This window comes from Microcaecilia unicolor, chromosome 2, assembly GCF_901765095.1.
Source record: "Microcaecilia unicolor chromosome 2, aMicUni1.1, whole genome shotgun sequence".
Lineage (NCBI taxonomy): Eukaryota > Metazoa > Chordata > Amphibia > Gymnophiona > Siphonopidae > Microcaecilia > Microcaecilia unicolor.
Genome location: NC_044032.1, coordinates 26,729,934 through 26,746,055, shown reverse-complemented (window position 1 = coordinate 26,746,055; position 16,122 = coordinate 26,729,934). Strand labels below are relative to the sequence as shown.

Below are 16,122 nucleotides of genomic sequence, written 5' to 3'. Positions count from 1 at the left end.
GATCAGAACATAAGAGAGTGGAGAATGACAGAGGCACAGTGATATAACCTATTCTAGAGACGCATATACGTTTAGTAGTTTATAATAGAACTCTCTATACCTGACTGCTTATATTGCTCTGTCACTAATGAACTTTAACACAATTACCACTTTATCTCTCACTACGAAAATTAATTCTCTATTCTTGATTGCTTAATCTACCCTGTCACTTATGAACTTTAATGCAATACTACCATGTATTTCTTGATCCAGAACTGGCGATCGCCATTACGGAACAATGTAAGCCACATTGAGCCTGCAAATAGGTGGGAAAATGTGGGATACAAATACAACAAATAAATAAATAAACATTATTGTGTGCAAACAGTGCCTTGTGTAGTCAGCCAGCCAATGGCAGCTTCATCAACTCTATGAAGAGCTGCCAAGCCACCATCCAGCTGAGTCAGCAGACAGGAATCAACAACATGAGATACTGTCTGTATTTCTCTGCAAAAGGTTGATGAGGGACCATTGGTGACGGGGATGGGAAGGGGGGGACATTAAATCCTGGCAGTCAAATAGTAAGGTCACCCAGAAGGGTTGAATTGACCACAGGCACCGATTTCCATTCCTCTCTCCACTTAGTCGCTAAATCAAAGTGTCCCATGTTTCTCCATAGTGGATGCAGTGAGGCAAGATGGTACGCAAGTGGCTGTGAGAGATTGTGGAACAGGGCCCCAGTGAAGACGATTGTGTATCTTCTGGACAAGCCTCGCCACACAGTCCTTTGATGCAATGCAGGAAGGAAAGGATAGTGAATTTCCTAGAAGCCAATAAGTTGCAAGATCCGAGACAACATGGTTTTACCAGAGGGAAATCGTGCCAAACAAATCTCATTGAATTCTTTGATTGGGTAACTGGAGAATTGAATCATCGACGTGCTATAGACGTAATCTACTTAGATTTTAGCAAAGCTTTTGACACGGTTCCCCACAAGAGGCTCTTAAATAAACTCGATGGGCTGAAGATAGGTCCCGAAGTGCTGAACTGGATTAGGAACTGGTTGACGGACAGAAGACAGAGGGTAATGGTAAACTGAGTTCGCTCGGAGGAGGGAAAGGTGACTATTGGAGTGCCTCAGGGATCGGTGCTGGGGCCGATTCTGTTCAATATATTTGTGAGTGAAATTGCCGAAGGTTAGAAGGTAAAGTTTGTATATTTGCGGATGATACTAAGATTTGCAACAGAGTGGACACCCGGGAGGGAGTGGAAAGCATGAAAAGGGATCTGAGGAAGCTAGAAGAATGGTCTAAGGTTTGGCAATTAAAATTCAATGCGAAGAAATGCAAAGTGATGCATTTAGGGAGTAGAAACCCATGAGAGACTTATGTGTTAGTCGGTGAGAGTCTGATAGGTAGTGAGGGGGAGAGGGAACTTGGGGTGATAGTATCCGAGGATCTGAAGGCGACGAAACAGTGTGACAAGGCGGTGGCCGTAGCGAGAAGGTTGCTAGGCTGTATAGAGAGAGGTGTGATCAGCAGAAGAAAGGAAGTGTTGATGCCCCTGTACAAGTCGTTGGTGAGGCCCCACCTGGAGTATTGTGTTCAGTTTTGGAGGCCGTACCTTGCGAAGGATGTTAATAAAATGGAAGCGGTGCAAAGAAAAGCTACGAGAATGGTATGGGATTTGCGTTCCAAGACGTATGAGCAGAGACTTGTTGACCTGAACATATATACCCTGGAGGAAAGGAGGAACAGGGGTGATATGATACAGACGTTCAAATACTTGAAAGGTATTAATCCGCAAAAAAAATCTTTTCCGGAGATGGGAAGGCGGTAGAACGAGAGGACATGAAATGAGATTGAAGGGGGGCAGACTCAAAAAAGATGTCAGGAAGTATTTTTTCACGGAGAGGGTGGTGGATGCTTGGAATGCCCTCCCGCGGGAGGTGGTGGAGATGAAAACGGTAACGGAATTCAAACATGCGTGGGATATGCATAAGGAATCCTGTGCAGTAGGAATGGATCCTCAGAAGCTTAGCCAAAATTGGGTGGCGGAGCATGTGGGGGAAGAGAGGTTGGTGGTTGGGAGGCGAGGATAGTGGAGGGCAGACTTATACGGTCTGTGCCAGAGCCGGTGATGGGAGGCGGGACTGGTGATTGGGAGGCAGGAAATACTACTGGGCAGACTTGTACGGTCTGTGCCCTGAAAAAGGCAGGTACAAATCAAGGTAAGGTATACACATATGAGTTTATCTTTTTGGGCAGACTGGATGGACCGTGCAGGTCTTTTTCTGCCGTCATCTACTATGTTACTATGCCATACTTTGTATTGTTGTTTGAATATTTTTACTGCTCTAATTTCCTCCTGCTCATGTTTGATCTATTCTTACTGTACACCGCTTGAGTGAATTCCTTCAAAAAGGTGGTGAATAAATCCTAATAAATAAATAAAATAAAAATGATGAGCCACATGTGGGAATCTGTAGCTAAGGCTTGCCTTTCAACAAATAGGGGAAAAGAATAACCAAATCACTAATAGGCCGGACAACAGTTTTGCGTACTTAATGACAGACCTGGCCAAGAGCTAGTATATAGTGGGCAAGGAATGAGGTACCTAATCATTTTGTCAAGTAGGACAAGATGATTGGAGGAGTGGCCAAGTGGTTAGGGTGGTGGACTCTGGTCCTGGGGAACTGACGAACTGAGTTCGATTCCCACTTCAGGCACAGGCAGCTCCTTGTGACTCTGGGCAAGTCACTTAACCCTCCATTGCCCCATGTAAGCTGCATTGAGCCTGCCATGAGTGGGAAAGCGCGGGGTACAAATGTAACAAAAATAAAATAGATACTATTGGAGATTCTACATGGAATGTTGCTACTATTGGAGATTCTACATGGAATGTTGCTACTATTGGACATTCTACATGGAATGTTGCTATTCCACTAGCAACATTCCATGTAGAAGGCTGCGCAGGCTTCTGTTTCTGTGAGTCTGATGTCCTGCAGGACGTCAGACTCGCAGAAGAAGCTTGCGCAGCCACATTGGTGATCTGCAAGGGCTGACTTCTACATGGAATGTTGCTAGTGGAATAGCAACATTCCATGTAGAATCTCAAATAGTAGGAGGAGTGGCCTAGTGGTTAGGGTGGTGGACTTTGGTCCTGAGGAACTGAGTTCGATTCCCACTTCAGGCACAGGCAGCTCCTTGTTACTCTGGGCAAGTCACTTAACCCTCCATTGCCCCATGTAAGCTGCATTGAGCCTGCCATGAGTGGGACAGCGCAGGGTACAAATGTAACAAAAATAAAATAGATACTATTGGAGATTCTACATGGAATGTTGCTATTCCACTAGCAATAGCAACATTCCATGTAGAAGGCTGCGCAGGCTTCTGTTTCTGTGAGTCTGACGTCCTGCACGTACGTGCAGGATGTCAGACTCACAGAAGCAGAAGCCTGCGCGGCCACATTGGTGATCTGCAAGGGCCGACTTCTACATGGAATGTTGCTAGTGGAATAGCAACATTCCATGTAGAATCTCAAATAGCAACAGTGGAGGAGTGGCCTAGTGGTTAGTTAGGGTGGTGGACTCTGGTCCTGGGGAACTGAGTTCAATTCCCACTTCAGGCACAGGCAGCTCCTTGTGACTCTGGGCAAGTCACTTAACCCTCCATTGCCCCAGATACAAATAAGTACCTGTATATAACATGTAAGCCACATTGAACCTGCCATGAGTGGGAAAGCGTGGGGTACAAATGCAACAAAAAAAATCTCCAACCTCTCATCTGAAACAGCCTGTCTGTTCTTAAGAGACACATGACCTCAACTCACCTCAGCAGAAGAGTATCCTGAGGAGGAGTATCTGGACATGTCAAAGTCATCATCGCTAAAAATTAAGAAGAAAGAGGAAAAATCAATTCTATAATTCATTTGAGTATATTTACAATATATACATACAAGCAAGCTAGTTTGATAACAGGCACACAAAAGAAAATGCAGTGGTTTCTACTGGAAATTCACAAACATATTATCCCCCTCATTCTACCTCTTAGGGTTGATATTTGGAACGATTTAATCAGCCAGAAACAGCTCCTGGCCAGGTTAACTCGCTTGTTCGGGGCCAAGTGGTCATATTTAGCAGCTTTTAACCAGAGTAGAGCGGACAGATGCGAAGCGTTTGTTTACACTTTCAAACAATAATAGAACCAGGGGACACAGATGAAGCTAGAATATGGTAGATTTAAAACAAACTGGAGAAAGGTTTTCTTACTCAGCGTGTAGTTGGACTCTGGAACTCGTTGCCGGAGAATGTGGTGGCAGCGGCTGGCCTTACGGAGTTTAAGGGGGGTTTGGACAGATTCCTGAAGGAAAAGTCCATTGAACATTATTAATTTTTTTTTTTTTGGGGGGGGTGCCAGGGTTCTTGAAGTCTGGATTGGCCGCTGTCGGGGACAGGATGCTGGGCTTGATGGACCCGTGGTCTTTTCCCAGTATGGCGGTGCTTATGTGCTGCTCAAAATGTCCATTTAGCACTCAACGCAAACCTGCTATTTTGAGGGCGTTCTGGAGGCGGAGTCGGCACTTAGCTGGTTAAGTGATATGATATGATATGACATAGCACTTATATCCCGCGAAATCCCATACCAAATGGTGGTTCAAAGTGGGTTAGAGACTAATCACATATTAAACCAGAAAAAGAAGAAACATAATATATTCTACAAAATGCAGGTGTAAAATATTTCCAAAATAATAATGTTTTAAGTCCTTATGAAAAGGAGCTTAAGAGGTCAAAGAGCTCAGGTCCCTCAGGTAATGAGAGCCAAAATTGAACAGCTTGGTACCCAGAAGATTTTTCTAGAATTTTCTTATACTTAATTCCAATAACAGAAGGGAAAAAAAAAAGGATCTCTTCTTCTTGAGGATCTCTTGAAGGGAAATATCACCAAGTTTAACAGATAACCTGGACTGATTCCAGGGCCACGTCGGGTCCTTCTTTTTAGTATTATAATAAAGACTGTTGAATACATATCTCCAGTGGTGATTCGTCTTTGGTCAGCCTCTACTTTTGCCTGAGTTCGATTCCTACTTCAGGCACAGGCAGCTCCTTGTGACTCTGGGCAAGTCACTTAACCCTCCATTGCCCCATGTAAGCCGCAGTGAGCCTGCCATGAGTGGGAAAGCGCAGGGTACAAATCTAACAAAAATACAATAGATACTATTGGAGATTCTACATGGAATGTTGCTACTATTGGAGATTCTACATGGAATGTTGCTACTATTGGAGATTCTACATAGAATGTTGCTATTCCACTAGCAACATTCCATGTAGAAGGCTGCGCAGGCTTCTGTTTCTGTGAGTTTGACGTCCTGCACGGCCACATTGGTGATCTGCAAGGGCCAACTTCTACATGGAATGTTGCTAGTGGAATAGCAACATTCCATATAGAATCTCAAATAGTAGCGGAGTGGCGCCTAGGGTTAGGGTGGTGGACTTTGGTCCTGAGGAACTGAGTTTGATTCCCAATTCAGGCATAGGCAGCTCCTTGTGACTCTGGGCAAGTCACTTAACCCTCCATTGCCCCATGTAAGCCGCATTGAGTCTGCCATGAGTGGGAAAGCGCGGGGTACAAATGTAATAAAAAATATATTGTTAGTTGAATATTTTTACTGCTGTAATTGCCTACTGCTTATGTTTGATCTATTCTTACTCTACCACGTCTTGAATGAATTCCTTCAAAAAGGCGGTAAATAAATCCTAATAAATAATAACTGTTTTTTTAATCATATTTGAAGGTGGGCTATGCAGAGGACCACTATGGATGTTACCTTTGTGCTAGAACGTGATCACAACCTGGTACTGCGTTTATACTTCAAGCGTTTGAATCAGCTTGTTTGGGGAGCTAAGGCGTATACATTTCTTGATGTAAGTCGAGCTACACAGAAGAAGCACCAGGACTTTTTGACTTTTAAACCAAGGGTCCTGGCCCTCACTGCTAGCTTTATGTTGAAATGTTCTTGTGTTTGTTCAATTTTACTGGAGGATAATCCTAATTTGATTATTTTGACTCTAAACAGTTCCTTGCTCTTCCGTGTCCTAGGGGTTTAGCATCTCAGGAATCCTTTTACTAAGGTGCGCTGAAAAATTGGGCTGCGCTAGTGTAGGTGCGTGTTTTGGGTGCGTGCAGATCCATTTTCAGTACGCCTGTAAAAAAAAAGGCCTTTAAAAATTTTTTGTTGAAAATGGATGTGTGGCAAGTTAAAATTGGCGTGCGTCCATTTTGGGTCTGAGACCTTACCGCCAGCCATTGACTTAGTAGGAAGGTCTCTCGTTTTAATCGCCTGTGCGAGGTCAAGTTGGCGTTACTGTCCAATTTTCACTGCACGGCAGAAATAAAATATATTTTTCTGGCTCGAGTAGCGGCCGCATGTCAAAAATGAAATTTCTGAACGGCCCACGCGGTAGCAGGGTGGGTAATTCCAAACTGACGTGCGTTTGGGCGTGCGAAGGTGCCCATGCGGCTTAATAAAAGGGCCCCAGTGTTTAGCATCTCGGGGTTAGGATATGATGTAAAGGCTGACTACTTGCCTGCTTATTTTGAAGGAGAAGGCCGGCCATCTTCTGACACAAATCGGGAGATGACCGGCCTTCTCCTAAGGCCGGCCAAATCGGTATAATCGAAAGCCGATTTTGGCCGGCTTCAACTGCTTTCCATCACAGGGCCAGCCAAAGTTAAAGGAGGTGTGTCGGACGTGTACCAAAGGCGGGATGGGGGCGTGGTTAAGAGATGGCCAGCCTCGGCCGATAATGGAAAAAAGAAGGCTGGCTCTGACGAGCATTTGGCCGACTTTACTTGGTCCTTTTTTGTTCACGACCAAGCCTCAAAATGTGCCCTAAATGACCAGATGAACCACTGGAGGGAATCGGGGATGACCTCCCCTTACTCCCCCAGTGGTCACCAACCCCCTCCAACCCCCCCCCCCCAAAAAAAATTTAAAAAACATTTTTTGCCAGCCTCTATGCCAGCCTCAAATGTCATACCCAGCTCCATGACAGCACTATGCAGGACCCTGGAGCAGTTTTTAGTGGGTACTGCAGTGCACTTCAGGCAGACGGACCCAGGCCCATCCCCCCCTACCTGTTATACTTGTGGTGGTAAATGGGAGCCCTCCAAAACCCACCAGAAACCCACTGTACCCAATCTAGGTTTCCCCCTTCCACCCGTAAGGGCTATGGTAGTGTTGTACAGTTGTGGGGAGTGGGTTTTGGGGGGCTCAGCACACAAGGTAAGGGAGCTATGTACCTGGGATCAATTTGTGAAGTCCACTGCAGTGGCCCCTAGGGTGCCCGGTTGGTGTCCTGGCATGTGAGGGGGACCAGTGCACTGCAAATGCTGGCTCCTCCCACGACCAAATGCATTGGATTTGGCCGGGTTTGAGATGGCCGCCATTAGTTTCCATATCGGCGAAAACCAATGGCGGCTATCTCTAACGCCGGCCATCTCTAAGGGCAGGCCAAATGTTGAGATTTGGCCGGCCCCGACTGTATTATTGAAACGAAAGATGGCCAGCCGTCTTGTTTCGATAATACAGTCGGGTATGCCGCTTGACGGGGCCGGCGTTAGAGATGGCCGCCCCCGTTCGATTATGCCCCTCTTAGTTACACTGCTACTGTTCAACCTTGTGATTCAGTTCGTCTTCTATTATATGTTGTATTACTTATCTTCCTTATATAATGGACTTATTGTGCTTCAAGTTTCCTTTCTATAGTTTATTTCCTGATTTTTGTTTGTGATTTCCGAATTCACTTGCATTGTAGCGATGATTTGAAAAGCATAAATACAAAAATTAAAAAACACATGGGGTTTTGAGCTATGACCTGAGGATGGTCTCCTCCTTGACCTCTTGGCTGAGGTTGGAATTCTGCTAAATAAGGAGGGTAAATGTCCTGCATATGACCCCATAGGAGTTATGATAATGCAATGATTATTGCTAAAGAGGCAGGATTAATCCACCTGCTAAATAGATTTAAAAAAAAAAAAAACCCCAAAACAAACCTTTAATGTTGCAGTTTTCAATATGTGAAAGCAGATGCCCTGAATCCAGTGGCGTTCCTAGGGGGGCGGACACCCGGGGCGGCGCCCCGCCCCCCGGGTGCAGCGCCCCCCCCCCGATGCAGCACGGTCCCCCCGCCCCGCGAAAGAGCCCCCCCCGGGTGCACGCCGCTGGGGGGGGGGGGGTGCCGCAGCGCGAGCCTGCTGTGAGTTTACTAACTTTGCTCGTTCGCTGCAGCTCCCTCTGCCCCGGAACAGGAAGTAACCTGTTCCGGGGCAGAGGCAATGTTGCCAGGTGGAAAATTTTTTTCCCACCCAAACTAGCCTAAATCCAGCCCAAACCCGCCCAAACTCAAACCCGCCGCCGACACCCCCACCCCCGCGTCATCACCCCCCCGCCCCGCCATCATCACCCCCGCCCTCGCCGTCATCGGCCCCGCCTCCCCCGTCATCGGCCCCGCCTCCCCCGTCATTGGCCCCGCCCAGAACATCATCGGCCCCGCCCCCGCAGCTGAAAAAACCGCCCAAAAAACAGAAAAGAAGCCCAAAAAACCGCAACCCGCTGCGGGCAAAAATTTCCCATGGCGGGTCACGGAAAACCGCCTAATTGGGCGGTAAAACCGCCCACCTGGCAACACGGGGCAGAGGGAGCTGCAGCGAACGAGAGAAGTTAGCGAACTCTCGCAGCAGGCGCCGCGCCGCGACAAATCCCCCAGCGGCGTGCACCCGGGGCGGACCGCCCCCCCCCCTGGTACGCCACTGCCTGAATCAATGCGTTGTGAAATTGATCAGCGCTGACATCACTGTGTCCTATAAAGCGTCAGGCAATGCAGCAAGTGCTCAAACTCCTCCCGGAGCCAAGGAAGACTTGAATGGATGTGTGGTACTTCTGTCTGGTTCTTATCACTCATCTCTACTGGCATCCTGAAACACTTGATCTGCTATACTAAAAATGAACCTGGATCTGAAGTTAATTATGGCCCTTGCATTTATTGGCACTTGAATAATATTAGGGCAATGTGCCAAGGCAATCAGAATAGCCACAGGATGACACAACAAATTACTAAGGAAGCTATAAATTTTGATTAAAAAAAAAAGAGTTCTTCCACTTTACGAGCTGTTTTTTGCAGAATTTGCAGAGTGATTTTGTTTGCTCAGGAGACAACCGCTACACCGAAGCTTTAAAGGCAAATACACTTGTCATATTACTGCCTGAAAAGCTACTCGGTGATCAAAATGTTTAGATGTGATGGTTTATGGAGGCAAAAATAACCTGAACAGCAAAACTACACATGCTATAACCCAGGGGTGTAGCCAGACAATAGATTTGGGTGGGCCTGGGCAAGAAGTGAGTGGGCACCAAGTGTTCTCCCCCCCCCCTTTCCCCCCACCACCACAAAATATGTCAGCCGGCAGGAAAATGCTTCTTTCACTTGGGAGTCTGAAGCAGGCATGCACTGAAAACTGAGCATGCGCAGGTGCCGCTATCGTGGAGAGTAGCGTTTTCATTGGCATCAGGGGAATTCTTCAGCTGGCGGAGCTTGGGATCCCCACCAGCTACCACTAAACGTGTGCTACTGTTGGTGGGCCTGAGCCCTAAGTGGGTGGGCCCTGGCCCACCCAGGCCCACCTGTGGCTACGCCACTGTATAAACCATCATTGTTTATTAAGGACTTTATTTACTGCCATCACAACAGTTTACTATACGTGACGAGGGGCAAATTCGATACGACGTCTAAATCCGACTTTGGACGTTTTGCTCAAAATGTCCAGAATGTGAATGGCAAATATAGCCGTTTTCAAAACAGGAAATATCTATCGTTGTTTTTGAAAATGGCCACTTGCTAGATGTTTCTGTGCTCTGAGTGTTTTTCTTTTTGGTCCATTGTCAAAAAACACAGAAATTCAAGCCATTGAGATTTAGGAGGAGCCAGCATTCTTCGTAGACTGGCCACACAGACATCCCAGCAGAGAACCTTAGGGGCACTACAGTGGACTTCACCTACAACCTCCCAGGTACACATCTCACCGTTGCTCCCTTATACTGTATAATGAGCCCCCAAAACCCCACCAAAAACCTACTGTACCCAACTGTGCACCACTACAATAGCTCTAATGGCTGCAGGTAACCTATATGTGGGTACAGTAGGTTTTTGGTGGGTTTGGAAGACTCACATTTTTCACCATAAGTGTAACAGGTAAGAGTGGGCTATGGGCATGGATTCCCTTCTCTACAGTACACTGCACCGACCACTGAGCTACCCCAGGGAGCTACTTGCTGCTCTAATAGGACTGGACATAACATCTGAGGCTGATATGTATTGTTTCTTTACATTTTGGGGGGTGTGAGGGGATCAGTGACCACTGGGGGAGTAAAGAGGGATCATTCCTTCGCATAGTTTAAACTTCTTGTACTGACCTTTAAATGCATCCACTCTGCAGCCCCCCATTACCTCTCCACTCTCATCTCTCCCTACGTTCTTCCCCGTGAACTCCGTTCGCTGGACAACTCTCTCTTGTCGTCCTCCTTCTCCTCCACTGCTAACTCCAGGCTTCGCTCCTTTTCTCTCGCGGCACCTTATGCCTGGAATAGACTTCCTGAGCCTGTACGCCTAGCTCCATCTCTACCTGTTTTCAAATCTATGCTGAAAACCCACCTTTTCACTGCTGCTTTTAGCTCCTAGCCACAATTGCCCTCCCCTTGTCCCTTCCTCCCTTCTCACCCGTTACTTCCCTCACCCGTAACTGTCTTGTCTGTCTGTATTATTTAGATTGTAAGCTCTTTTGAGCAGGGGCTGTCTCTTTGTCAGGTGTTCAGCGCTGCGTGCGTCTGATAGCGCTATACAAATGCTAATAATAATAATTTAGGGTACTTTTGGTAGCAGAGTCATTATTACAACAGGTTTAGCTCAAAATGTCTTAGTTTTTGTCCTGGATGTTTTACTTTTGTCAATAATGAGCTGAATTTACTTAAACACTTAATAAATATAGAGCGTGGTATCAATTCTTTTTTTCTTATTTTCAATTCAATTCAATTCAAAGTGGAGAAAAAGACCTCAGCAATCTCTGCATGGCGATACTGTGCTCAATGTGCTCAAACGCCAGCAATCCTTGGACTCCGTTACTTAAACATCACGATTTAGTATTTCACATATATTTTACTGTATATGGGTGGAGTTTTTTTTGAGACCAGTGCATAGGCGGTCGGTGGCCTAACTGTTTGGGGAGGCTAAAGGGGGTGGGGTTAGGGGTGGGGCCAGGGGTGGAGCTTAAATCCATAATTGTCTGATCACACACAGAAAAAAAAAATAAATAAATGTCACAATTAATACCTTTTATTAAATTTAGATATTAGATATGTATCATATGTCAAAGAATAAAGTGGTTGCTCAAAGCATATACTAACCACAATCGCTCAACTGCAAAACACTATGCACAACTTTGTGCAAAAACACACTCTGAACCTTACTGTACCATAAATTACACTGGGCAGAACCTAATACACCAAAAACCAATACGGAAAATGCAGACCGTCAACAATATTGAAACAAGGGATCATAATATCACAATTCTCATGTAGAGCCACAAAACATCCTAATTCATGTTTAATGTGGGATAAAATGTCATAAATAAGTAAATAAACTTTTAATGTTGAACACCTAATTCTCAAAGTGGACATATTCCAAACACTATAATGAAAATAAAATGATCTTTTCTACCTTTGTTGTCTGGTGACTTTGTTTTTCTGATTGTGCTGGCTCAGTATCCGATTCTGCTGCTATCTGTCCTCTTAACTCCGTTTCCAGGGCTTCCTTTCCATTTATTTGTTTACTTTCCGCCTTTCTTCTTCATTTCTTGTCCTACATCCGTAAGTAAAAGCTGGGTCCTCCGCAAACTTGACTGTCCAGTGGATCCAGCTTTTGCCTATTTCTTCATCCATGTGCAGTTTTTCTACTCTCTTCCTTTTCTGTTATCTCATCTCCTTCCTCACTCCTCCCCCCCTCCATGTCCAGCAACCTCCTCTCCCCCCTCCCCTCCCCTCCATCCACCCATGTCCAGCAACTCTCCTCTCCCCTGCCCTCTCCCCTTCTTCCACCATGTCCAGCAAACCTCCTCTCCCCTTCCCTCCATCCAGCAACCCTCCTCTCCCCTGCCCTCTCCTCTCCCCTTCTTCCACCATGTCCAGCAACCCTCCTCTCCCCTTCCCTCCATCCAGCAACCCTCCTCTCCCCTTCTTCCACCATATCCAGCAACCCTCCTCTCCCCTTCTTCCACCATGTCCAGCAACCCTCCTCTCCCCTTCCCTCCATCCAGCAACCCTCCTCTCCCCTGCCCTCTCCTCTCCCCTTCTTCCACCATGTCCAGCAACCCTCCTCCCCCTTCCCTCCATCCAGCAACCCTCCTCTCCCCTTCTTCCACCATGTGCAGCAACCCTCCTCTCCCGTCTGCCCTGTTTCCTTCCTGCCCCCCCCCCCCCGCCGTACCTTTAAATATTAGTTTTGCTGGAGTCGTGGGCAGCCGGCATTGAAGACATCGGCAGGCTTACGCCGGTTCCAGCAGCCTTCCCTCTTCCCTCATTGCAAGTCGGATGGCTGCGCCCTCGTAGATACAGGAAATACGTCAGAAGAGGGCGGAGCCATCATCCGACTTGCAACGAGGGAAGAGGGAAGGCTGCTGGAACCGGCGTAAGCCTGCCGATGTCTTCAATGCCGGCTGCCCGCGACTCCAGCAAAACTGTAATATTTAAAGGTACGGCGGGCGGCGGCGGGGGGCGGGGCAGTGGCGGGCTGGGGAGGCTTAGCCTCCCCAAGCCTCTTATACGGGGCGCCTATGGACCAGTGATTATAACGGAGTCCAAAGATTGCTGGCGTTTGAGCACATTGAGCACAGTATCGCCATGCAGAGACTGCTGAGGTCTTTTTCTCCACTTTGAATTGAATTGAAAATAAGAAAAAAAAAGAATTGATACCACACTCTATATTTATTAAGTGTTTAAGTAAATTCAGCTCATTATTGACGTTACAGTTCAGAGTTTTGCTGAAGTTTTGTCCAATACTTTCTGTGTTTTAATTTTGTTCCATTATGGCTGAAAAACGTCCAGGTCTTAGGAATGCTCAAATTCCACCCTTAACACACACCCAAATGAGATTTGGACGCACTGCCAACGAACTGCATAGAAAACATCTGGATCATGGGTTTTGAAAATACTGGATTTGGACATTTTGATGAGAAAAACGCTCAAATGCTGCTTTATGACGCTTTTTAGGGCAGGGCAGGAAGAAAAGATAAAGGAGGAAAAACTGCCACCTCTCTATCATGCCTGATGCCAGTTCACCAATTACTCCCCAAATGCCGGAGAGAAATAAAAAGTTTTCAACCCAACTTTAAATTTAGACAAGGAAGTTTATACTTAAATGTGTCATGGAACTGAGTTCACAACAATGGAACAAAGCAATAAAATGTTGAATGTCATGAGCATTTTCCAGACACTCCTGGGATGTTAAATGGTCATTTTGTGATTGCAGTGCCCCGGCAGGAGGGAATAGGGTTAGGATATTGAATAGGGAGGTTGGCAAACCAGAAAGTAAGGCTTTGTAAACCAGTACCTTAAACTTGATTAAAAAAAGGGATATCTAGTCAAGATCTATAAAGTTACAATCCTTACTCCATGGTTGAATTACAGGGTCAGATAAGATGAAATTGTGAAATCTTTTATGTCACAGTATGAAGCTGTGAATCACTTAGAGATGATTTATTAGGTGGTATATAAATTAAGATAGATTCCTGCAGGTCCTTCATGACTCACTGGAACTTGGCAATCAATGCATATAACCGTCCTACAATTTTGATATTGCTTTTGACTAGGCAGGGCACTTCCTATTCCTTGGGCTTTCAGTCTATTTGAAACCAGCAAGAACTTCATCAGGGGAAGGAAAAGGTGTGGAACTGAGGCAATGTGGACTTTTTTTTTTTTTAATATCAAAGGCATCAATAATACTCCTGCAGAGGAGCATGGATACTCTGGAGTCAGGAGACCCTCTGCCCTGAGGACCAGGCACCTATGTTGGCTGAGTTATCAGGGGGATAATGTACACCATGCTTTTGCTGAACCTTCTGATCTCAGTCTGAAACAGTGGCCAACCCAGGTCACAAGTACCTGGCAGAAACCCAAATCGTGCCAACATTCCATTCAGAATCTCAAAGAGTAACGAGATTCCACGTAGAACCCCAAAGAATAGCAAGATTGTGGAATCCTAAGGAGTAACAAGATTCCATTCAGAATCTCAAATAGCAGCAACATTCCTTACTACAAATCCCAGGGCAAGCAGTTGCTTCCCATGTCTTGCTCAACAGCAGACATAGTAACATAGTAAATGACGGCAGAAAAAGACCTGCATGGTCCATCCAGTCTGCCCAACAAGATAAACTCATATGTGCTACTTTTTGTGTATACCCTACTATGATTGTACCTGTCCTCTTCAAGGCACAGACCGTATAAGTCTGCCCAGCACTATCCCCGCCTCCCGCCACCGGCTCTGCCACCCAATCTCGGCTAAGCTCCTTAGGATCCATTCCTTCTGAACAGGATTCCTTTATGTTTATCCCAGGCGTGTTTGAATTCTGTTACCGTTTTCATTTCCACCACCTCCCGCGGGAGGGCATTCCAAGCATCCACTACTCTCTCCATGAAAAAATACTTCCTGACATTTTTCTTGAGTCTGGTTCCCTTCAATCTCATTTCATGTCCTCTCGTTCTACACACCTTCCCATCTCCGGAAAAGGTTCGTTTGCGGATTAATACTTTTCAAATATTTGAACGTCTGTATCATATCACCCCTGTTTCTCCTTTGTTCCAGAGTATACATGTTCAGGTCATCAAGTCTCTCCTCATACGTCTTGTAACGCAAAACCCTTACCATTCTCGTATGGACATTTCCTCCAGGAATTTGTCCAAACCTTATTTAAACCCAGATATGCTAATCGCTGTTACCACATCCTCCAGCAAAGAGTTCCAGAGCTTAACTATTTGTTGAGTGAAAAAAATTTCCTCAAAGCTTATTACTTAGTCCATGGCTCCCTCAAGGCTGCAACCAGGATAAACCAGTTTTTATTTCATTCACCTCACTGTGCAAAGTCCCTCTGATCAAAATCTACCACCCTCTGTACCATCTTTGGATTTCGGTTACTGGTCGTGTTTTTTTTTTTCTTGGATATGACCTCAGCATGACCTCTAATGGCGCCCTATTAATAAAACTTATTTTCATATTATATGGGTTCTTTTTTGTTTTTCTTTTCCTTCATACTCACCTGTCTGTATCCAGTGCTACTAGAGGCTTTTCATCTGGACTTTGATCTAGGGATGAATAGCCTTTATTTGGGACAACCAGTCTGAAAAAAAAATTGAAAAGCATTATTATGCAAGTAAGTATATCACTGCAAGTAACGGGTCCGTCATAGAAAACTGTATCAGATTTCATGGGTAATAATATACCGTTTACATATGAAACCCAATTTTGTAAAATACGTCTAGGGCATAAACAGACATTTAGGTTCATGCATGCAAACTGCAATAGTATTTTACAAAAAGTTAATTAACATACAGCACAATGGAAATATATATTTGGGGGCACACACGACAGAGGAAACCATTTAAAAATAATATGTACTCAAAAAAGGGTGGTTTCACTTTGTAAGTTTGATGGCACAGCCTGTATGACTCCTGATTTTGCATATTATTATTATTACATTTGTACCCCGCGCTTTCCCACTCATGGCAGGCTCAATGTGGCTTACATGGGGCAATGGAGGGTTACGTGACTTGCCCAGAGTCACAAGGAGCTGCCTGTGCCTGAAGTAGGAATCAAACTCAGTTTCTGAGGACCAAAGCCCACCACCCTAACCACTAGGCCACTCCTCCACTGTTGCTACTATTTGAGATTCTACATGGAATGTTGCTATTCCACTAGCAACATTCCATATAGAAGTCGGCCCTTGCAGATCACCAATGTGGTCACGCAGGCTTCTGTTTCTGTGAGTCTGACGTCCTGCACGTACGTGCAGGACGTCAGACTCACAGAAACAGAAGCCTCGC

The 16,122-nt window shown here is 45.7% G+C and overlaps 1 protein-coding gene across 2 annotated transcripts in view; it reads right to left on the bottom strand.

Moving 5' to 3' along the window:
- Window positions 1–16,122, bottom strand: part of FAM219A (family with sequence similarity 219 member A) — a 339,450-nt gene that overhangs the window by 7,422 nt on the left and 315,906 nt on the right. For both annotated transcript variants that reach the window (XM_030192852.1, XM_030192853.1), the window contains exon 5: window positions 3,811–3,865. In XM_030192852.1, coding sequence (XP_030048712.1) covers window positions 3,811–3,865 — 55 coding nt within the window. The remainder of the gene's footprint in view (window positions 1–3,810; window positions 3,866–16,122) is intronic.